The 24,092-nt window shown below is 39.6% G+C and overlaps 1 protein-coding gene across 1 annotated transcript in view; it reads right to left on the minus strand.

Annotated features, from left to right (window-relative positions):
- Positions 1–2,184: 2,184 nt before the first annotated feature.
- LOC138838630 (zinc finger protein 420-like) overlaps positions 2,185–24,092 on the minus strand; it is a 54,598-nt gene continuing 32,690 nt past the window's right edge. Inside the window, 7 exon segments of the mRNA XM_070038032.1 lie at positions 2,185–2,383; positions 2,385–2,934; positions 3,016–4,401; positions 5,038–5,127; positions 6,325–6,451; positions 9,528–9,586; positions 11,528–11,656. Of these exon segments, the coding sequence (XP_069894133.1) occupies positions 2,185–2,383; positions 2,385–2,934; positions 3,016–4,401; positions 5,038–5,127; positions 6,325–6,451; positions 9,528–9,586; positions 11,528–11,656 (2,540 nt within the window).

Raw genomic sequence — 24,092 nt, forward strand, 5'->3', positions numbered from 1 at the left:
AGGGCTCATGCTTTGATTCCTAGTTTTATGGAGGCCAAGATGAGAGAATCTCCTTTGAAGCCAACTCTGGCTGGGTTCAACTCAGTTCCTGAGTTCAACACCTCATATTGGCACAATAACATTCCTTCATGAATGTGTGAAAGTATTGCTCTTCATGTAACCAAACAGCCCTATACATATCTAGAATGACTGCCTTATATAGGATCTGGAGCCTTGGTCTTGGTTTATTAATTAAGCTCTTTCTGATGTAACAGAAATTGTTTCTAAATGCCTCCAGGATATCTTTAATTACATAACTATACAGTGGCATCTATCTTGGCTCTAGAAATTCTAAATTTAGGTCAATCTTTCTGTTTCTGTAAAAGAAGACACTCTATTTGTTCGAAGCCACATTATGGTAGATGGAATACTGGAGTCTATTTCACAGCTAGCAGTCTGCAAGCAGCCTGTTCTAACAAAGACATGCAGTCCACAAATACACTTAGACAGCTTGGAAATAGGACAGAAAGGGGGGTGGAGAGAATAAAAACAGCACCGAGAAACCAATCAGCACCAAGAAAGTGATGAATTGGGACACTGGATGACCAGAGACAAGCCAGGAGAAAGCACACAGGACATGATTACAGAGACATGTGGCATGGCATCTGGTGCCACTGGAGGTCAGCCTAAATAGGGTCTAAGCAGGAGGCAGGTCTACAGGAAATTCCCAGTCCCAGGCACTGGACTATCAGATTGAGTAACATATCAGCCAAATGCCCATGCCTGCTTGCAGGGATCCAGCCACACCCATCAGTTGGGAGGTAAGTGATGGATGGGGCATTTCCTTCCCCCTGCATGAAAAAAAGATGCCAGAACCCACCATCTACCATGTGGCCAAAGGGCACCAGCCACACCTGACCTCCTTACTTAATATTACTGTATTATTAAATCAATTTATAAAATGTTACATCTTCTTTATCATTTTGTAAACATTCAAAAATTTGCTTTTTGTAAAAGCCATATTTCTTGAGCTCCACCTCTGAAACAATAATTCTCACATTCACCAAAAATTAAACATTCGCCTTTTGAATAGTTTATTTCTTCCTTCTTCCTCATTCCTTCAATTCCTCTTTCCATCTCTCACTTCCCTACTCTTTCATTCCTTCCTCTCAGGGTCTAGAAGTGATGCTGTAGCTCAAGTGGCACATGGTTTTATTTCTTTGTTAATTTCAATTTTTGTGAGAGATTGATCAATATCTTTGTGTACTTGATTATTTCCCCTAATGTCATATCCACTTTGGCATTCTATGAGATAACACAGGTGCGACACATCGTCCACATGGTCTTTTATTATAGCTCACTCAGCAGAACAACTAAATGGGCTAAGAGTGAATCAATCACAAGTTTTTCATCACCAGTGATTAATTAAAGAAAAGTGCAAGCACTGAAGACACTTTGGGGTTCTCCCCCAAGACAAAATGCAGGGCTGTGAAGGTGGCTCAGTGGTAGAGCGCTTGCCTTGCATGCTTGAGGCCCTGGGTTCGATTCCTCAGCTCCACATAAGCAAAAAGAAAAAAAAAGCGGGAAGTGGTGCTCTGGCTCAAGTGGTAGAGCGCTAGCCTTGAGCTAAAGAGCTGAGGGACAGCGCCCAGGCCCAGAGTTCAGGACCCACGACCGGACCCAAAAACAAACAAACAAACAAACAAAATGCAGAGATTCTAGTCTTTATTAATCCATCATATTTTTTAAATATATATTTTATTGTAAAGATACTGTATAGATTGTTTATACCATTATATGAGTTAGGTCATTAATACATTTTCTATCGAGCATTGTTACCCCTCCAAGAAAGACTTAACTACTGTTATGACTTTTTCTAGAAAACCTTTCCGTTTTTTTTACATATGATTTTTCTCCTCTTTGTGTGTGAGGGTGTGTGTGTGTCTGTGTGTTTTGTATGTTCTGTGATGAACCCTGAGCTGTGTATTGTAGTTCGAGGACTCCACATCTGCTATATCATAAGGTCTCTATCCTGTATTGGTTCTGTATTGCGATTTCAATTTTCTTACAGTTATTTCATTTGTGTGAATCAACTTATGTGTGTTAAGCTGTCTTTCCACATTGGTCACATTCATAAGGTTTCTCTCCTTGTGTCTGTGATGGATGTTAAGTTGTGCCATCCAGGTGAAAGAATTTCCATGCCTGCTACATACATAACATTTCTCTCTGGTGGGTTTTTTTCTGATGGACAGAAAGGTGTATGTTCTGCATGAAAGATTTTCCACATAGGTCACATTCATAAAATTTCTCTCCTGTGTGTGATCTCTGGTGGATAGTAGGTTGTAGCTTCTGGCTGAAAATCTTTCTGCAAATATGACATTCATAAGGTTTCTTTCCTGTGTGTTTGCTGATGGACAGTGAGGTTTGACTTCCAGGTGAAAGTCATTCCACACATGTTACATTCATAAGGTTTCTTTCCTGTGTGTATTATCTGATGGACATTGATGCTTGACTTCCAAGACAAGGACTTTCCACACATGTTACATTCATAAGGTCTCTCTAATGTGTGTGTTTTCTGGTGCATAGTAAGGTTTCCTTTATGGGTGAAAGACTTTCGACACAAGTTACATTAATAAGTTTTCTCTCTAGTATGTGTTCTCTGATGGAGAGTAAGACTTGATTTCCTGGTGAAAGATTTTCCACACATCTTACATTTATAAGGTTTCTCTCCTGTGTGTGTTCTCTGGTGCAGAGGAAGATATTCCTTGCAGGAGAAAGACTTTCCACAAATGTTACATTCAAAAGGTTTCTCTTTTGTGTGTGTTCTCTGGTGGCGAGTAAGCTTTGATTTCTCAGTGAAAGACTTTCGACACGCGTTACATTCATAAGGTTTCTCTGTATTATGTGTTCTCTGGTGGCGAGTAAGCATCGATTTCGGGGTGAAAGACTTTCCCACTTGTTACATTCATAAGGTTTCTCTCCTGTGTGTGTTCTCTGGTGCAGAGTAAGATATGCCTTGCAGGAGATACTTTCCACAAATGTTATATTCAAAAGGTTTCTTTCTAGTATGTGTTCTCTGATGGAGATTAAGACTTGATTTCCTGGTGAAAGATTTTCCACACATCTTACATTCATAAGGTTTCTCTCCTGTGTGTGTTCTCTGGTGCAGAGTAAGATATTCCTTGCAGGAGAAAGACTTTCCACAAATGTTACATTCAAAAGGTTTCTCTCTAGTATGTGTTCTCTGATGGAGATTAAGATTTGATTTCTTGGTGAAAGATTTTCCACACATCTTACATTCATAAGGTTTCTCTCCTGTGTGTGTTCTCTGGTGCAGATTAAGATATGCCTTCCAGGAGAAAGAATTTCCACAAATGTTACATTCAAAAGGTTTCTCTTTTGTGTGTGTTCTCTGATGGACAGTAAAGTATGTCTTCCAGGTGAAAGACTTTCCACACATCTTACATTCATAAGGTTTCTCTCCTGTGTGTGTTCTCTGGTGCAGATTAAGATATGCCTTCCAGGAGAAAGACTTTCCACAAATGTTACATTCAAAAGGTTTCTCTTTTGTGTGTGTTCTCTGGTGGACAGTAAGGTATGTCTTCCAGGTGAAAGACTTTCCACACATGTTACATTCATAAGGTTTCTCTCCTGTGTGTGTTCTCTGGTGTCTAGTAATATTTGCCTTCCAGGAGAAAGATTTTCCACAAATGTTACATTCAAAAGGTTTTTCTTTTGTGTGTGTTCTCTGGTGGCAAGTAAGCTTTGATTTCTCAGTGAAAAACTTTTGACACATGTTACATTCATAAGGTTTCTCTCTTGTGTGTGTTCTCTGGTGGCGAGTAAGCTTTGATTTCACGGTGAAAGACTTTCCACACTTGTTACATTCATAAGGTTTCTCTCCTGTGTGTGTTCTCTGGTGGAGAGTAAGATATGCCTTGCATATGAAAGATTTTCCACAAATGTTACATTGAAAAGGTTTCTCTTTTGTGTGTGTTCTCTGGTGGACAGTAAGCTTTGATTTCTGGGTGAAAGACTTTTGACACAGGTTACATTCATGAGGATTCTCTCCTGTGTGTTTTCTCTGAGAAACAACAGGGTGTTCCTTCTCAGTGAAAGACTTTTCACACTGTTTACATTCGTCAACTACAGAAGACACATGATTACTATATGCAGCACACATCTTACCAGGTTCACTGAAAATACCCATGCTCTGACAGCCAGTGACCTTTTCTATCCTCATCCCTAAGGAGTTCCCATTGTTCTCAATCAGTTCTGACTTCGGTATGGAGCTCAAATGAAAACTTCTTATAAGTCTCACTTTTCCCTCCCCTTGATTACTATTCATGATTGCTACTTCAGAGAGATACTTATTGTGACTTTCCTGGCAGGTGCTAATCACATCCTCCATTTCTGGGACATCTAAAATGAATAATAGAAAAATAGAGAAAAACATAAATGAGATCCATAAATTCCTTAATGTAAAGATATTTCCTCACATTCTGTTACAATATTTTCAAATATCAAAGCATTGCTTTATGCAGAATATATATATTTCTCTGCAATGTAGTAATTAAGAAAGTAGCACTGACATTTTACAATGGAAAATAATGTTTTTCTCTAATTCAGATTTTTATATTTTTATCAAGGATATATTTTCTCAAATTATTCATCTCCGTACTCTTAATGCTTCCATTCTGAATCTACCTCTATGCCCAGCACCACTGATACAAAATTGTCCTGATCCTATTTTCCTCCCTCTTGCAAAATACTAGTTTAAAATGAGATCTCCTTACTACATTTCTTATTGTCTTTTTCTCTTTATGAATGACTTCTCTACAGACAAAGAGAATTGCTAACATTAACTACACTGGAACATCAAATTCAGTTTCTCTCCACAAGAATTCTGGATTGACAATTCCTTGAGACAAAGGATCACCTAGTTCTCTTTCATACATGACTCAGGGCACTAGGAATACTATTGCTCTGTACAGCTCAAGATAAACAGACCCACTGGGCTCTGGACCCAACATCACTATTCAAGATGCTTTAACTCACTTGTGAAATTCTCTTCTGAGTCTTCTCTCATCCATGGTTCTGCACCTTGCTCCAGCTTCACAATCAAAATAGGTTTAGGAATACAGTGCCCTGTGAGTAAGAAATAGTGGAGAACTATTGCTCTTGCTGGGTCATCATTAATGCAATGTTGCAGACATCCTGTTCACTGGATTGCTCCTAAATCTGGTTTCTCAATTGTTTTATTTTTGGGGGGTGGGATCGTTTTTGGGGCCTGAACTATGAGCCTGGGAGGTGTATCACACCTCCTAAGCTCAAGGCTAGCACTCTACCACTTGAGCCACAACGCCAATTCTGACTTTTGTTCTGCTTTTTTCATGCTGAGGAATCGAGCACAGGGCCACAAGCATGCAAGGAAAGGGCTCTATCACTGAGGCACCTTCCCAGCCCATGGTGTCTCAATTCTTAACATCTCCATGGTGTACTTTCCACCAGCTTTGGGTTTATTTTGCCAAAGTGTGGCTTGGACTCAGCTCTTTTGCTCAAATCTAGCATTCTACTAGTTTGTGTCTTGGCTACCTTTCTAGTTTTTGAATGGTTAATTGGAGATAAGAGTATCATGTTCATTTTTCTACAGTTGCTGGCTTTAAAACAAAATCTTCAGATTTCACCCTACAGAGTATCTAGGATTCCAATCTTGAAGCAATGCAACCTATGTCAGGTTTGGCTTACAAATACACACTTTTACACTTTCACCTACTGATTTCCAGATAATACTGACAGTAGTAATGTATATTCTATCTAGAGTGTAGATCCACCTATAATAATCACCCCAAGTCTGGAAAGTCAGTCTCCTATTAGTGGATCATAGTTTAGAACATTTGTCCAACAACTGATTAGAAATCTTAAAGACTGAGAATAAAATTAGCTCTTGAGATACACATAATGAAGTTGAAGTTTCACTTAGGAAGAAATGACACTTCCCATGGACTGGAATCTTTTTTTTTTTTAAACAAAATGTAATGGTCCAAAGGCTTACATTTCTAACCCTATATTTAGGAGGTAAGATCAGAAGAGGCAGGCTTGAAACCAACCTGGGCATGGAAATTCAGAATATACCCCAACACAAAAGCCAAAATAGAGTTGTGGCTCAAGCAGTAGTGTGAAAGGCAAACAACATCAAGCTCCCAAACCTGAATTTGGCTGGCTTTTATACTAGCAGTTTTTTTTACAAGGGAATGGACTGGAATCTTATACCTAAATAACATAGTCAAATGTCTACTAAAATAAAAGCACTTGATCTTCCAAATAAAAGTGACCTTTGCTCACCCAAGGACATTAGGTTGTAATAAGTTTCCAGCATTACTTCTCTATGAAGGGTCTTCTGACCAGGATCCAGATCCTGCCACTCCTTCCAGGTAAAGTTCACAGCCACATCATCAAATGATATCAGCTTCTGTAATGGCACATTTCCATCAAGAAATTAGACCTGGTTCATGAGAATTCCAATCTGGAATTTCATTATGCTGCAGGTATGCTTTTGTCTTACATAAAATGTTTGCAGCTGGCTATGTTATCTTTTCACTGCGAAAATTAAATAGCAAATTAGAAATATTTGACAATACATAAACCTGGCCACTAAAATACACAGATTTTCAGAGAACTGGTGGCTTATGCCTGTAATCCTAGCTATTGAGGAGGATGAGCTCTGAGGATCAAGGTTCGTGGCCAGCCCAGGCAGGAAAGTCCATGAGACACTTATCTCCAATGAACCACCAGAAAACTGAAAGTAACACTGTGACTCAAGTGGTAGGGCACTCACTTTGCCCTGAAGAGCTGATGGACAATAACCAGGCCGAGAATTCAGGCCCGAAGACCAATAAAAAGTTACAGATTCCCTAATGCATGCAAACACATTTCTGCTGCTAGCAAGAGACAAGATAAAAATTCTAAGGAGACAATAATCTGGCATGATGACATTAAGTCTAAGGTGGTGTCAAAAAATTATATTATTATTTTTGGTAAAATTTTAGTATATATCAGTAGGTAACAATGAATTAAACAAATATTTTCTCTGCATTTACATTTATTGCTTTACCATAAATCCTATTTAGACCTTCTATTAACAAGTACTCTCATAAGCAAGCAGAACACATTCAGGATATCACATGGGATACAGAACATAGAACATTACTAGATTAAAGAAAAGCAGTGCCCACATGAATGTTAAAAAACAGTAACAGTACTCCAGAAAGTAGCTTATGATTTATTGGGCCCTTATCAGATTTGATTTAGTTCCCACATAAAAATATCCTAGGTTAACCATGTTTGGTTTAAATACTACATATTGAAATGAGGTTTTAGATACCCTGATATTTCCTTCTTATGTAAAAAAGAACTGGTACCATGAAGTTTTGTAAACTTTGCCTACATTCTACAACACAAAATATATGTGGGAGGGGAATAAAATATTACTTGAGAAGATTTTCATTTTAATTGGCCTTCATGGAAGTTGGAGGCAAATTGATACTCAAGGAACACTCAGGATGACAAAAATGATAAATATGACCAAATGCTCAAATGTGTTAAATATTCCTGAGTCATTTCTCCAGTAGATCCCTAAGGATATATTTCCACTTTTGTTAGTTAATAGTGAAATTCCTCAGAGATCAAAATCAATTCCTAGCAAATATCTGTGAGATTTTGCAACAAATGATATTTCTAATAGAGAAAACCTCATCACTGTATTATTTTTTTAATCAAAACTACCTATCTTATACTGGCAGTGAATGAAAATATTTAAAAGTAGTGGTATCAGCCGGGCGCTGGTGGCTCACGCCTGTAATCCTAGCTACTCAGGGGGCTGAGATCTGAGGATCGCGGTTCAAAGCCAGCCCGGGCAGGAGAGACCGTGAGACTCCTATCTCCAATAAACCACCAGAAAACCGGAAGTGGCGCTGTAGCTCAAGTGGTAGAGTGCTCGCCTTGAGCTGAAGAGCTGAGGGACAGCGCCCAGGCCCAGAGTTCAAGCCCCACGGCCGACCAAAAAAAAAAAAAAAAAAAAGTAGTGGTATGGAAAAACAAAACTGAATACCACAACAAATGAAGTTAGACCAAAGATAAAAGAATCAGGTGAAATCAAATTTTCTTGTAGTTTATCAGTTGGAGGAAGGACGTACTTTTCTGTATTGAACTCTGAAGTTGAGCTGAAAGGGAAAAAGTTTTGAGAGTTTGGAATTCCAGCCTGACAGGACTGAGAGAACTGAGAGCTGGCCGCAGAAGGGTTAAAAGAGAATTGTGGAGATGGTTAACAGAGTAGAGTGCAGGCCATTTCCTTACTGTTGGAAAGATAGCATCTGAAACTGAGCTGCTGTTCACCTTGAAGATTAGGTAAGGTGAACTTCATCTCTGCATTTTCTCTGGGCGCCAGTCTTCTGTCTCAGGAGAATAAGGAAACATGTTTTCTTCGCAATGTGTTGTGGCTCAGATTGTAATATTAATATAGATACTTCAGTTTTCCATGTTATCAATGGTAATCTTCCCTGTGTGAACTCAAGGAACTTTGCTTGCTTGCCTGCAACCAGAGACCAAGTGCCAGAGAGGCTTCAGAACCCTGGTTTCCCCTAAGACTATCTGTTTATGTTTTTGTGTTTCTCTAATTTTCTTTGTTTCTGGAATCCTGTAGAACTCTCTAGACAACAATTTTCCTATACAGTGGGTATGAAAAACGTCAATCTTAAGAGCCATGTCAGCAACATAAAGCTGATCACTAAGAAAAACTAGTTCCCAGAGAGATCATTGAAGAAAAGAAAAAACTGAGAGACATATGGAGGAAAGAGAGAATGAGAAAAGTAAGAAAAAATGATTCATAAATAGATACAAAGAGAGAGAAAAATAACCAACACAAGTGTGTGGAAAACCAAAAGTAGAGAGAGATTATAGAGGAAAGAAATCTTGTGAGGACACTTTAGAAAACAAACAAGATTTTGAAAAAACGGCCATAAAGTTTAGCAACAAATATAGCCTCAGCTTCAAGTAAGACCAAGACCATGAAGTAGTCCAAGAAGTATATAGGGAGAGTAATTTAAGTACATATAGGTTAATCATTCCTTTAGAACACACGAAAGTGCGTATGACCACACTATTTCAGCAATTCCAGGAAAATTTCATTGAAATAGTTTAATGTTACTCATGAGGATGAGATCTGGTTGCAATCTACCCTTCATCTTCCATGAGATGGAACCTGCTCTGTGTCACTAATCACATAACAGGTTTCACTACATGTTATGACAAGATGAAGCCTATACATTCTGAAGCCACTCTGAATTCAACTTAGAAAGAATACATCCATTTAATCTGCTAAACCTACAAGTAATCTTTATCTCCTAATCTACATTCCATCTTTTTCTGATTTATGAATACATTCCTGAAGCTGAATCTGTGTGGTTGGTATTGCTTCTTATTCTTGGAAATCTTTAGGTTCATATAATGGAATGGAAAACAAATGAAAATTTAAAAAAAAAAACACTCACCAGAGATCCATTCATTCTGTCTTGCTGCTGACAATGAACAGAAGACTCTAGAAGCACGGCTGGGATATAAGGCAAATGACATATTCAGAAATGAATCTGTGAGATTTGGGGTCCAGAATTTTCTCTTGCAAACATGATACATGGACTGCCATACCATAAAGCTGTCTTAAAAGAATTTTTAATGTCCCAGGCAGAGCATTAAAGTGTCCAAGAAACACAAATGCAGTCCATTTCCTGACAGATAGATATTATTAAACCAAATAAATTCTATGTTTATGTACACATTCAATTTGAAAAACTGAATGTTCCCACAAATATTATTGAATACTTGAAAGCAAAAACATATCACATTTCCACTAAAAGTATTTATTACTGAATATACTTCGGTATGTAGGAACTGCTTTTTTTAATGTAAAGGTATCCTAGCAATCCATTGGAATTTGTGTTCTACCTCATTCATTTACATATTTTAACACCAGGGAAAGCATGTATGATGTAGCACAGTAGTTTTCACCCAATTTAGAGAAAAAATGTCTACAGAATATATCTCTTGTGTTATAATATTTCAACAATGGTTGTCAAATGGCACATTTCACTGTACCCATAGCACACCTATGCAATGTCTTGCAATTTCCATTTAACATGCTTTGGCCAAAGGGACATGAGTAAAGATGAGGTAAACCCAGGTTTGATTAGTCCCTAATGTTCATTTCCCTAAACAGTCTTGGAAAGAACCTTGGCCATCCTAAAGATACAACATAAAATACTGCATATAGGAGTGACACACCTGAAGATAAGCAACACCTACAAAGCATACAACCTTGAGTAAAACATATTACCTCACATTTTCTTCTGTGATTTTTCTTTTAAGGCCAAATTTCCCTGACCAATACTTTCTGTACTACCAAGCAAAACCAACCAATAAGAGCTAGCCTTAGCAAATCGTTACATGGGACATTTAACATAAGTTTGCATGATTAAATACTAAAAGTCATAGTGGTAACAGGCTGAATAAATTAGCAAGAAGAGGATTAGGGATTACTACATTAATAGATACTTTGTCATAACAATTACCCCACCTTCCCAAACCACAGCCTCAGGTACCCTCTCATAACTTGGCTCTGGCTTATTCCTCAGTCCAGCGCATCACAATTCCTGGAAATTAGCTTAAAGCTTGCAACAACACAAAGTGATTGACAGTGGTATAGGAAAGAGTACCACGTGAATCTGGTGCTAAGGGAAGTAGCAACAATTTTTGTAGTAGGCAAGGGAAGCTAGCAACATCTTCCCCTTCCTGTGCTTTTCTGCTTCTTCCCTTTAGGGCCTCTCAGAATTCACATGGTCTGTCCATTTACGATGGAGATTCCTATTCATAGGGTGCTCTGCTTCAAACATTGCTAGGCTTCATTCCTAAAAATACAGGACCAGCACTCACTACTCCAATATCCCATGTACAACTGTCTCTAGAAACAGGGTCATGTACAAATACTTGTGAGCTCAAGCCAGGAGAATAAAAACTCAGAAGCCCCAAATACAACTGCAATGTAAGAGGACTCAAGGCAGGCATATTTGTCACAATTTCACTAGAATACTTCCTGTACTCCTCTTATACCTGGGCAAAGCAAATAAAGTCACATGGGTTAATAGAAGAATCCCTTGGTCTTGGAGTACAAATGCACAGCTCTTGGGCTCTCCTCATCTGGACAATGACCTAGCTTGCTCTCAGATATTTGGAAACCAGGTTCTTGCATCTGAAGGCCCAGAGGCTAATGGCAGCAAAAACTCCTGAACTTCAAGCAAATTATCAACCCCAGACTGGAGAAAAGCGTGGAAAGGGAAGTAGGCACTTTGGCTCAAGTATAAAGCTCTCCCTCTGAGCTGAGGAGCTCAGGAATGCTGCTTGCAGGCCCAGAGTTCAGGCCCCACCAAACAAACAGAAACAGAAAAACAAACAGAAACCAGTGGAGGGTAGACTCCCGCGGCAATCACACAGTTCCTACCTGACATTATTTCCAAAGCCTGAGATTCCTTCAAGTTATAGATCCCAAGCTCCACTGCACAGACTGGGCGCCACCCTCCTGGCTCCCACCTATGGAAAGCCAAACTGTACTTCAGGGCACTTCCAGCAGCTAGGCAAAGGAAAAGAATCAGGAAGACGCGGAATTAAAACGCCCATGTTGGGCGGGGAGACGCATGCGCAAAAGCATCTTCTGCCCCACCTCCACCCTCCAAAAATCAAAAACAACCCAGGACTTTCAAAGAAAATATCCTCCTTGGTGACTACAATTCCCACAATGCTCGGTGCCACCGTGCTACATATCTGGGAACAAGTGTGCTCTTGTGCATTGGGACTTTTCTTTGCCTTCTGTGGAAGTTAAGCTCAGTTTCTTCTTGAAAGCCCTGTTCCCTCTTGAAATACATAAGACCAACCAGAAAATAGATATATATGGGGAGAATTGGATACATTGGCTTTTTGATTCTTAGTTCTAATAATGAAATTGAGGTTATGAGACTGTGTTGCTTATACCTTTCTGTTTATTAAATGCCTGCCTTCTGCTGAATGTAAATTATATCTCTGTTTTGTCTTAAATTTGTTTAATATATCCCCTCCTACTTTACAAAGATATTGCCGGGCGCCGGTTCCTCAAGCCTGTAATCCTAGCTACTCAGGAGGCTGAGATCTGAGGATCAAGGTTCAAAGCAAGCCCGCCCAGGAGAGACTGTGAGACTCCTGTCTCCAATAAACCACTAGAAAACCGGAAGTGGTGCTGTAGCTCAAGTGGTAGTGTGCTCTCCTTGAGCTGAAGAGCTCAGGGACAAGCGCCCAGGCTCTTTAAATTCTGTTATTTTATTCCAGTATATATATTAGAGCAGGGGAAGATGATGCCAGAATTAATCAGTTTACTGTCTGCAAGTACTTTTTTTTTTTTTTTTTGGTCGATCTTGTGGCTTGAAACCAGCCTGAGCACTGTCCCTGCGTTTTTCAGCTCAAAGCGAGCTCTCTACCACTTGAGCCACAAGGCCACTTCCATTTTTTTGGTAGTTGGTTGGAGATAAGACTTATGAACTTTCCTGCCCAGGCTGGCTTTGAACGGGGATCCTCATATCGCAGCTTCCTGAGTACCTAGGATTACAGGCATGAGCCATTGGCACCCAGCTGCAAATACTTTTGTAAAGTGACAGGGGAGATATTCAAAACTTTAAGGAAAATCAGAGACATAATTTACATTCAGCAGAACGTACTTTTTGAACAAAAACAAAAATCAAAACTACGTAGATTTATAACCTCAATTATATTAAAAGAACTAAGAATTAAAAAGCCAAATTATGCAATGCTCCTAATACATTTGTGTTTTCAATTGGTCTCACAATATTTATGTTGGTAAACTGAATTTTCAAGAAGAAACTCACCTAAGTTCCCGCAGCTGGGAGAGAAAGGTTCCCATGCATCCTTGAACACTTAGGACCAAGAGTCTTGTGTTAGTCAAATCCCTGTAACAAGCCCACTTCCTCCAGGTGAATTGTGCATTGCATTCTGGGAATTGTAGTTTCTATCGGAGCATAGATCCTTTGAAAGTGTGTGTGGGTGGGGGACAAAGGGGAGGGGTAATCGGGTGAGGAGGGGGGAAAGGCGCCAATGCCACCTTGCCCACTGTTGGTGTTTTTAGTTTGCAAATTCGGGTTTCTTTCCCTCTGTCTAGCTGCTGGAAGTGCTCTGAAGTACAGCTTGTCACTCCATAGTCAGAGCCAAGAGGTAGAAGCACAGCTTCTCTTTTTCTGGGGAACTTGGGAACTGAAACATGAAGCAATCTGAGGTTCCTAGCCAGAGTCTGCCCTTCCCATCTTTCCCCAGTCTGGGGTGGATGATATTTTAAGGCTCATGGGTTTGTGCTGCCAATAGCACTTGTACCTCCAGGTGCCAGAAAGTGGCTACAAACCTCTGATTTTTGAGACAAGGAGAGTCAGGGGTTGTGCGTTTATACTCCTGACCCTAGAGATTCTGATACTCACCCATGTGATTTTATAAACTTGCTTGTTGTGAATTGAAGCCAATGAATGGTAAACATTCCTTGAAAATGTCTTGTATAAACATATTGATCCTCTTTTCATCCTCTGCACTTCCTATGGCTTTTGAAACTTTCTAAATGCTGCTGGCACAGATATACTCCAATTGATGTGTCTGTTCTGACAAATTACAATTTCTCCACTAATATATTTAGCCTAATTTACATCACTTAAAATGAGAGAGACTGGCTGGGCAGGTGGTTCACTGGTAGAGTGCTTGCCTTGGGTGAATGAAGCCCTGGGTTTGATTCCTCAGAACCACATAAGCAGAAAAAGGCAGCAGTGTACTGTGGCTCAAGTAATAGAGTGCTAGTTTTGAGCTGCAGGTCAGAGGGACAGTGCCTAGGCTCAGAGTTCAGGCCCCACAGGGACAAAAAAATGAGAGAAAAATGAGAGAGGTTTCCTATACATGTACACCAAAAACAATTGTTAAAATATATTTGTTAAATATAACAAATGTTAAAATATGTGAAAATTTGAATACAATACAATGCCCTTGATATGTGTCTGCCTGTCCTGATTCTTGAACTCAAGGTCAGGAAACTGACCTTGAAAGCCGCATTTGCACTTCCCACTACTTTGTAGTTTATTGGACATAAGTCTCTCAGACTTTCCTATCACCCTGGCTTAAATCAGTGATCCTTGTAGGGTTTCTTCATGTCCATCCCAGGGGACTTGTGGGAGGCACATGAGAAAGATTATTATAAGGTTTATTAGAAGGACCTTATTTCCCAGGAGAGGGAGCACCAGCATTTGTCTCTCTTCTGGTTGCAACAGAATCTGGGGGGCAGGAAGTGAGTTAAGTACATGCTCAGGTGAGTCTGAGATGAGAGAGGGAGTGGCCAGCTGTAGGGAGGGAACTCTAGGTCTGGGAGGAGCTCAGGTCTGGGTTGAGCTGAGAAGAAAAAGTGGGGATAATACTAACTTTCCTCAGATGGCAGCCTTCTGAGTAGCTAAGATTACAGTCATTAGACAGGACAGCCCAGTTACAATGTCCTCTTTGAAATTCAGATTATATCCAAATAAAATATTATGAAATAGAAAAGTTGACAATTTTAAGGCAAGATATTCAGTCACTAATGTGGATATGGACAGTCCAAATCCTAAAACAAACAGAAAATACCCCACCATGAAATTTGTAACAGTCCTCATCTTAAGTATTATGAATGTGAACACTTAGCCTATAATAAATTCACTTTAAGTTATTCAAAGTAAGAAAACATTCTTGTGATGTGGGAAAGCCCAGTAGTAATGTGCAAACACTGCTTTTAAAGGATTCATATGGTCTTTCCTATCAAAAACTACTTCACTGAAGTAAACAGAGTAGATTTTCTGTTTTTGTAAATGTCACTGCAAAGTTCATGTAGTTTATGTTACCAATTACCATTGTGGGTAAGTGTAAGAAAAACCAGAATGCTGGATAAAAGAATTTCCTGTGTAATCAACCAACAAGTATAAGCAAAAGCACATACCTATATAAGTTGTTTCTTTTACATTTTATGGATCTACATTTCTCACTGTATTTTCTGTTAATATTGTTTAGTAACACATAAGACTTGACTCTTCTGTGGATTTGTCTTCAGTGGAGACTTGATTCAGGAAGGTTTCTTCTCCCATAAGAAGGCTTTATGCTTTACCAGTCCACCTATCATGTTCTGAGCAGGAACTTCTAGGGTAAAATCACACAGGTTTTTTTCTGACTCTCTCATTTGGCTTCTCTCCAGGCCATGGTTCCAGAATCTTTATTCATTGTCAACAGCAAGAAAAATGAAAGGATCTCTGATGAGATTCTTTTATTTCTCACTCTGTTTGACATACCAGGTTATGAACCTAACTGTGTCCCAGGTTGAAAAACAGAAAAAAATAAAAATAGATTCATGTCTCAGACCAGCTCTGTCGGGAAGACGGAGGACACCTAGTGGAGGAACTGGCATAGGTGGGGAGATGGCAAACAGACAACTCACACACAAGAGGAGTGAGTGCTGAGTGCGATTTATTGCAGAGGATAACAAGCTTTTATAGCAAAAGTGTCGATGAGAAAGGGCAAAAGGTTACACAATCTTGCTGCAAGGCTTTGTTCTTGGGTGGTCACCAGCTGGTCGCCTGATCTTTTTTTTTTGGATGACGAGCTATGATGATAGGCACTTCTTTTGGGGTTTACCTCTATTTTTTTTAATATTATTTTATTTTATTTGAGAACTTACTGTACAGAGGGGCTACAATTACATGGGCAGGATAATCCATACATTTCTTACCAAGCATTGCAGCCTCCTCCTTTATTTACCCTTCACCTCCCTTCCCAGCCTCCCCCCTCCCCCCTCTATTTTTAAGAAATACAATGGTTTTCGATGTTTATCACCAATTAACTATTAACCAGAGCATATGGGCAAGGTGCTGAACAGAAAGGCATGAACTCTAGTACTTCATGGTTACTTTGGTTTAGTTTTGTACTTTATACGTTTCAAATCTTTTCTAAGCAATTGTACTTAGAGGGTTCCCAATTTGTGGCCAAAAATCATGATATTCAGTATACTTAGTTAAATCTGGCCATATATCAAATTTAAGCTCATAGTGTCTTTTTTGTAACCCTTCCACATAATCGTTTACTCTTCTCCATAGAGGCCTTAACTGTCTCATAAGATCTTTCTTGTTCCTTCTTTAATAGTAAGCACCAAGGAGACCTAGATCTAGCAAGTCTCTCAGTAAATGAAAGAGACTAATAGGAAGTTCTTTCTGCTAAGTAGTTTTTCCAACGGTTGCCATCCTTATCATACACATCTGTTAAAGGCTATGGATCTGGGGGAAGTCTTTGGGGTCCTCTAGATAATGGAGGATCCCACCATTTTCTTCTGATAAGCCATTGCCACCTTCCATCTACCAACTTTTTAGGAATTTTATTTAGCTTTTGGTCTAAATATCCCTCTACATCTTTCTTATCTACAGGATATCTATATGAGTCTATTGTATATGCTTTAGGATTAAAGGAAAGTCTCCAGTAGCCATACACTGTTTCTGCTCTGTGCCCACAGCTTCTTATAAATCTCTTACAAACAATTCCTTCTGCGCAAGTGAGGTCATGAAACCACCAATACTTTTATATTTACTTATGACTTGTCTACTAGCCTCCACAAGAGGTGAGTTAGTCATATTCTCAGGACACTCATCGGATGTTGGAGTCATCAATACTTCTAAGAAAGAGCCTTGAATAAGGGAACGTTGAGCATGAGTAAGTACAATGAGCAGCAGGAACAGTAAAAGATTAATAGGCACTCCTATACAGTGAAGAAAAGAAAAACAGGAACAGAAACACATCTTTCCCAGGGGCTTGCCAGCCTTTCCAGGAGGTAGGCCTCTTTGAAGCCCCATTCTCTGAGGTAGACTTAGGTGAAGTCCCATTCTCTGAGATAGGGCTCTTTGAAGCCTCAATCTCTGAGGTAGACTTCGGTGAAGTCCCATTCTCAGAGATAGGCTTCTGTGAAGCTCCATTCTCAGGTCTAAAAGCAGGTTTCCCATGCTAAGCAGACTCCATCGGAGTAGGCATGGCAGATTCAGCTTTAGGAACATGTTTCTCAAAAAGCTAAAGGTGGCTTGTAGATTTAGCAGATGATCAAATCTTGCCTTCTAAGTTAAATGCAGATGTGCTTTAGTTTGTTTCTAGATTTTTAATGTGAGGACAAAGTTGCCTCACTCTTTTTGTGATTCAATGACATCTAGGAGGTAACTTCTCATGGAAGTAAAGGTTGGCTAGAATCTGGTCAGACATCACATCCACATACACACATTAGACTATCCTAATGAAGTTTTAATGGATTTGCTGAAAAAGTGTGGTCAAACATAATTTTGACTATTGTACAGGACTGAGTGTGTTATAAGTACTTCAATTACTCTCTGAAAATACTCTTGGACTTCTTTGTGGTATTTGTCTTTCTTGAAACTTAGTCCTTATTTGATGGTATTTATAGAAATCTTTGTTTTTCTCTAAGGTACGTACAAGTGTAGAAGTGCTGGACCATATTTGTATGTAATTCTATATTCAGTTCTTTTTAGGACTTTTTGTCCCATCTATGATAGTTTTAGATACCTGAGAGAAATGCACCAAGTTCACATTATTGTCACATCTTTCCTAGGTTTTGTTAGACTTTGGAAGGATTTCTGTTGTTTTGTTTAAAACTATGTCCACACTAACATGTATAAAATGTTTATTCTATTGTACTTTTGATTGGCATTTTCTCATGACTATTGATACTACTTTTATATTTTAATCTTCACAATAAATTTTTTTAAATGCAGAAACGAGAGTTTTCTAGTGCATGTAGGCAGCAGTTGGATCAGGGAGGGTGAGCAGACATAGTAAAGGAGAGGAATATGGTTTGATAAAACTATATTTGTGGGTGTGTCTATATGTGTGTTTGTGTGTTTGTGTGTTGTGTTTATCAATGAAACTTGCTGATAGTGGGTTTCTCCTTTTCATTTGTTCATTTCAACTTTTTTTTTTGTTTTTGTTTGAGATTCTTGGGGCTAGAACTCAGGGCTTGAAAACTGTTCCTGAATTTCATTATGCTGAAGGCAACCACTCTACTATTTGAGCTACAGCACCATTGCTTCTAGGGGTGTTTGGGGGCTGTTGTTGTTTATTAGGTACTGAGATATCAAACTTAATGTTCCATGCCTGCTATGCAAGTACTTTATCACTAACCCACATTGCCAGCCCTAACTACACTGTTTTAAGAAAGGAGGCAGGGCTGGGACTGTGGCTCAGGGGTAGAGTGCTTGCCTTGCATACATGAAGCACTGAGTTCCATTCCCCAGCACATCAGCAGAAAATTCATTGTGACTTATCACCAGTGAAATGCCAGAAAACTAGAAGTGACATTCTGGCTGGAAGTGGTAGCATGCCAGCCTTTAGTGAAAAGCCTAGGGAATATGCCAGGCCCTCCCTGAGTTTAAACCCCACAACTAACAATTGAAAGAAAAAAGAAACAATCCCAAACAAACAAAAACCTAATTACTTGCTCATTGCTTTTGTTCTTTTATTTTTCTTTGTAGTTGTAACTGAATACTTCCTGTCACTCCATTTTCTACTTTCTTCCTTTCACTTTGAGGGTTTGAACCTTTGGACTTGCACATGGAAAGTGGATACTACATACCAACCTATTCTTTCTTCTTTTAACATAAAAAGTGTGCTTATAGGACAGGGAAGGTAGCTAAGTGGTACAGTGCTTGCATCGCAGGAATGAGGAGCTGGGTTCTATTCCTCAGGTTCTCATACACAGAAAAAGCCAGAAGTGGTGCTGTGGCTCAAGTGCTACCCTTGAGCAAAAGCAGCTCAGGGACAGCACCTGACCCTTGAGTTCAAGCCTAAAGACCAGCAAAACAAAAAGTCCGCTCATTTACATTAATCAATGATTCCTCTGGAATTTAACCCACAAACTTACAAGTGACATAAGTTCACTTTCAATAGTATTGTCCTTCTGTCCAGAGAGTTCAGGGACCACACACAGAAGAGACCTTAGGCCTCTGCTGTCATGTATAAACTAGCTATTGTACAACAGTAAGCATCAACACATACATTTCTGTTCTTACTATTTTGAACACAATGGGATTTGTAACGTTAGATAAAAATAAGTGAAAGAAACCCTTCCTTTTCACCTTTTCATTGTGATAATAATGGATCTATTTTGCTGTGCACTCAAGTCCCACACTTGTCATTGAAGTTCTCTCTGAACTACTTTTCAATTCCTTTTCTTCTTAGGACATACACATTCACACACATCCTGAAGAATTTTTACTAGTTCATCTAACAATGTTTTACTACTAATTCTTCTAGTCCACAAGTAATTGTATCATCTACATAGGACAAGACTATTACATTAGGCCACTGACTTCTCTGACAGGTCCCTGTGCCAACAGTCAGCCCTGCAGGAAACACATGTACGCCTTGGCCCATGCTGCAGGTGCCATGCTGAGCTGGGGGTGGACTGATGGGGAGCACATACCCTGCTCTGGGCTTCTCACTCCTGTCCCAAGGGGCTTGCCAGGTTTGCCTATTGCATGAAGACTTTGGCACTGCCCTCCTCTCCTCAGCTGGCTCATTACCAAACTTTTCTTTCCTGTACATTCCATTTTGAGTTCTGGCATAGACCATGAGCCCAACCAACTTCCACCACATCAGATGAAGTCTCCACATCAAACTTTTTGTAACAAACATTTAAGTTAAAATGCACATATAAAGTTTTGGCTGGGTTTTACTCAGATCCCATATACAAGTGTGGCAAAAATGGTTGGCTGTGGATGCTCCAGGAAGTCATCTACTCAAAGTACTGAGACCTGTACAACAGGGACTTCATACAAGGGTGTAAGTGATCCAGAAAAATGAAAGAGAAAAATTTAAAAGAACTTCTCAATTCATTGAGGGAACAGAAAAAAATGTACACTTAATACTAAGCTAATTATGGGAGGAAAAATGACCTAGAGCTGGACAAACATAAAGATATAAGTGCTCAAGGGAATGCAAGAGTGCCTTGGGTGGTCCCTGAGGGTCTAGTGAATATCCTATGATAGCCTTGTTCAGTACCCAGTGTGTTCTGTATCCCAGCTTCTGTCCCTTCCAGTCACTCTGAGGTGCATCATTCCAGGTTAACCTGAGGAAGAAACAAGGGCTCTCCTAACATCTTGTTCTCTCATTGGGATCAAGATGGATTGGGAATTGGAGGTTCTTGGTTAAATACTGAGATCTCTGGAGAGCAAACTCTTCAGGGTCCTGACTTTGAGTCATATTACCTGCCCCTGCTGATGATATCAGAATTTTCTCTAAAATAAATACGATTTCATTTGTGTACTTTATCCAGTAACATTCACTGAATGACTCTTGAAAATAATCTAATTTAGAGCTGAAATCTTCATACAAAGGCAGAACTCTTCTAAAGCCTAATTTTGAAAAGGGCTACAGGATGAACCATGTGGTAGGACCTTTGACATTCTGAAAACTTATGTAACTTAACCCACTCTTTGTGATTGCGACTAGGGTGAATATGTACCTAAGTCATGGTTCACCACTTCTCTTCTGAGGACATAGCTTTTAGAATGAGCTGAAACTAAATATCCTGTCATTCACCCCTGGGAGTGGCCTTGAAATAAAGTGCAATCAGAAAGGGAAAAACAACAAAAATGCTTAAACACATCTGAAGAGCTCAGATTGAAAAGAGGTTTTCTCCTACATCTATGTGCACACAGCACAAGATCACAGTATTCTCGTTCAAATATATTGGTATTCTGGGACCTTAAATCATCACTACTTGATACTTCTTTTCTTATGATGCTGTTTCAAGTATACTGAAATATTTGGCCAGATTTTATATGTTGAGATCTCTCTTTGAAGGTCTCAATCCCCACTTTACAGACGTGGACCACTTTGTCCTGCATAGTATCTTGAACCTCTACAAGGACTTATGAACTGGTCAGAAACATAAATATATGTGCATGTGGATTCACTTGACAAAAGAAACCAAAATATTCGTACAATCTATCATTACCCTGGCATATAAGACAGTTCAATATCAACCTCAATTGAGGACAATGACTATACCCTATTGAGGACTTTAGGCTTAAACAAGAATGGTAACTTTTCTGCACGAGGGCCAAAAACCCATTTTCCAAAATACCTTCCCTGGCCCTGGAGTTCTTTCTACTCAGGGCCCGGGTACTGTCCCTGAGCTTTGGTAATAAAGGAACAAAAGTGTTGACAGTCTATCAACTTCATTCACCCCACCACTTGTGGGAAATTTGGTGATAATTGGCCATAACACTTTTACAGCAATTCCTACCTAGTTTGCCTTTCAATTGTGATCTTTAACCCTCATACTCTTGAGCAAGTAAGAATCCCGATGTGAAGCACCAGTGCCCTGTTAGATCAGGAGATCTTAATTACTTGATCCAAACAGGACTCATGGTGTCCACATAACAGGATATGAAATTCATAACATCATATAGCCCTATGCAAAGGTCTTTTTGCAATCACTTGGTAAAGGACTGTTTACCTATCATTGGGTAAACCACACCCATATTCTTCCACTAAATATTTGGAAGAATGTATTGGTTACACGTATCTTATTATTGGTCCTCAGGTTGAATTCAGGGGCAAAAATTTGTGAGGCTTCCTTTACCTTCTATACAAGATGCCCTTTTTTATCACTGATTTTTCACCTTAGGGTCTTGCTTCTGTGTCTGGGCCTTTCAACACACTAATTTTATAATTACATATGACAAGTAGCAAAAAAGATAGGCACATATACCCAGAGCCATGCTTTTATTAGCTAAGATACCATTTTCATGGAGCTTTTCCATGGGAGGGCCTACAAAACTATCAAATTTCAGCTTCCTGAGTAGTTAGGATTCCACACATGAGGGAGTGTAATTGCTCATTTTTAATTGCTGATCTGAAATTAAAAGAGAAAAGGGTACTTTATCAATTCAGTGAGCATTAAGTCCCATTAATTCTGAATTCAAGCAAAGTGTTGGCCAAATGATAATAACAAAAATAATTCAAAGCATTAATAAAATATGTGATCATCAGGCATACTTTTAATGAATGTGGTATGTTGGTTCATAATTTGAGGTATATAACAGGCCTAGGTAGGACTCCAGTCTGTGAACTATCCCTTCACAGGAAGCGTACAGTTTGTAAACATGGGAGAATGAGCGATTTCCAAATGGATAGTGTGTGTGTGTGTGTGTGTGTGTGTGTGTGTGTGTGTGTGTGTGTGTGTGTGTGTGTGTGTCTGTGTGGTACAAATAGGAAGGCAAAGGGCACAGGTGCCTTCCAATGCCATTCTTTCCTACTAGGCCTCTGCAGATAAGCAGAAGGGTTGGGCTTGGATGGTTCGTCAGCATTAGAGCACTTGCCATGCAAGCATGAGGTCCTGGGTTCGATTCCCCAGCACCACATAAGCAAAAAGAAAAAAAAGCTGGAAGTGGCACTGTGGCTCAAGTGGTAGAGTGCAAGCCTTGAGCTGAAGAGCTGAGGGACAGCACCCAGGCCCAGAGTTCAGGGCACAAGACCAGACCTCCCACCCCAAAAAAGAAGAAAGGTGAACAGTGTGATGGAAGGGGTTAAGCGAGCAACTAGCTAAATCTTGCAATGTGAACTCCACTGTCCTTATCTTGTAAATGGAATCATAGGCAGGATTTAAGGATTCCTTTTTTTATTGTGAAAATACTGTAAAGAAGAGTTATTATTTTTGAACAATTGAAATAAATACGGAAATTGTTGAAGCCACAGGAAGCCTGAGCTGAAGCACTGAAGGAAACCTGTTCACAGAGAGAGATTTCATCAGAACAGCCTACTAAGCTCATGCTTTGATTCCTAGATTTTATGGAGGCCAAGATGAGAGAATCTCCTTTGAAGCCAGCCAGAGCTGGCTTCAAAGACACACACACACACACACACACACACACACACACACACACACACACACACACACACACACACACACACACACACACACACACACACTATCCATTTGGAAATCGCTCATTCTCCCATGTTTACAAACTGTATGCTTTCTGAGAAGGGATGGTTCACAGCTCTGGCTGGCTTCAACTCAGTTCCTGAGTTCAAAACCTCATATTGGCACAAAAACGTTCCTTCATGAATGTGTGAAAGTAGTGCTCTACATGTAACCAAACAGCTCTGGACATATCTAGAAGACTGGCTTATATAGGATCAGGAGCCTTGGTCTTGGTTTATTAATTAAGCTCTTCCTGATGTAACAGAAATTGTTTCTAAATGCCTCCAGGATATCTTTAATTACATAACGATACAGTGGCATATATCTTGGCTCTAGAAATTCTAATGTTAGGTCAAACTTCGTGTTTCTGTAAAAGAAGACAGTATATTTGTTGGAAGCCAAATTATGGTAGATGGAATAATGGAATCTATTACACAGCTAGCAGTCTGCAAGCAGCCTGTTGTAACAAAGACTTGCAGTCCAAAATACACTTAGACAGCTTGGAAACAGGACACAAAGGGGGGGGGGAGAATAAAAACAGCAATGAGAAACCAATCAGCACCAAGAGAGTGCTGAATTGGGACACTATGATGACCAGAGGCAAGCCAGGAGACAGCACACAGGACATGATTACTCAGACATGTGGCATGGCATCTGGTGCCACTGCTGGGCCAGCCTAAATAGGGCCTAAGCAGGAGGCAGGTCTACAGGAAATTCCCAGTCCAGGCACTGGACTATCAGTTTGAGTAACATATCAGCCAAATGCCCATGCCTGCTTGCAGGGATCCAGCCACACACATCAGTTGGGTGGTAAGTGATGGATGGGGCATTTCCTTCCCCCTGCATGAAAACAAGATGCCAGAACCCACAATCTACCATGTGGCCAATAGGGCACCAGCCACACCTGACCTCCTTACTTAATATTACTGTATTATTAAATCAATTTATAAAATGTTACATCCTCTTTATCATTTTGTAAACATTCAAACATTTG

Source organism: Dipodomys merriami, unplaced genomic scaffold, assembly GCF_024711535.1.
Source record: "Dipodomys merriami isolate MVZ:Mamm:240054 unplaced genomic scaffold, mDipMer1.0.p SCAF_286, whole genome shotgun sequence".
In the NCBI taxonomy this organism is placed as follows: Eukaryota; Metazoa; Chordata; class Mammalia; order Rodentia; family Heteromyidae; genus Dipodomys; species Dipodomys merriami.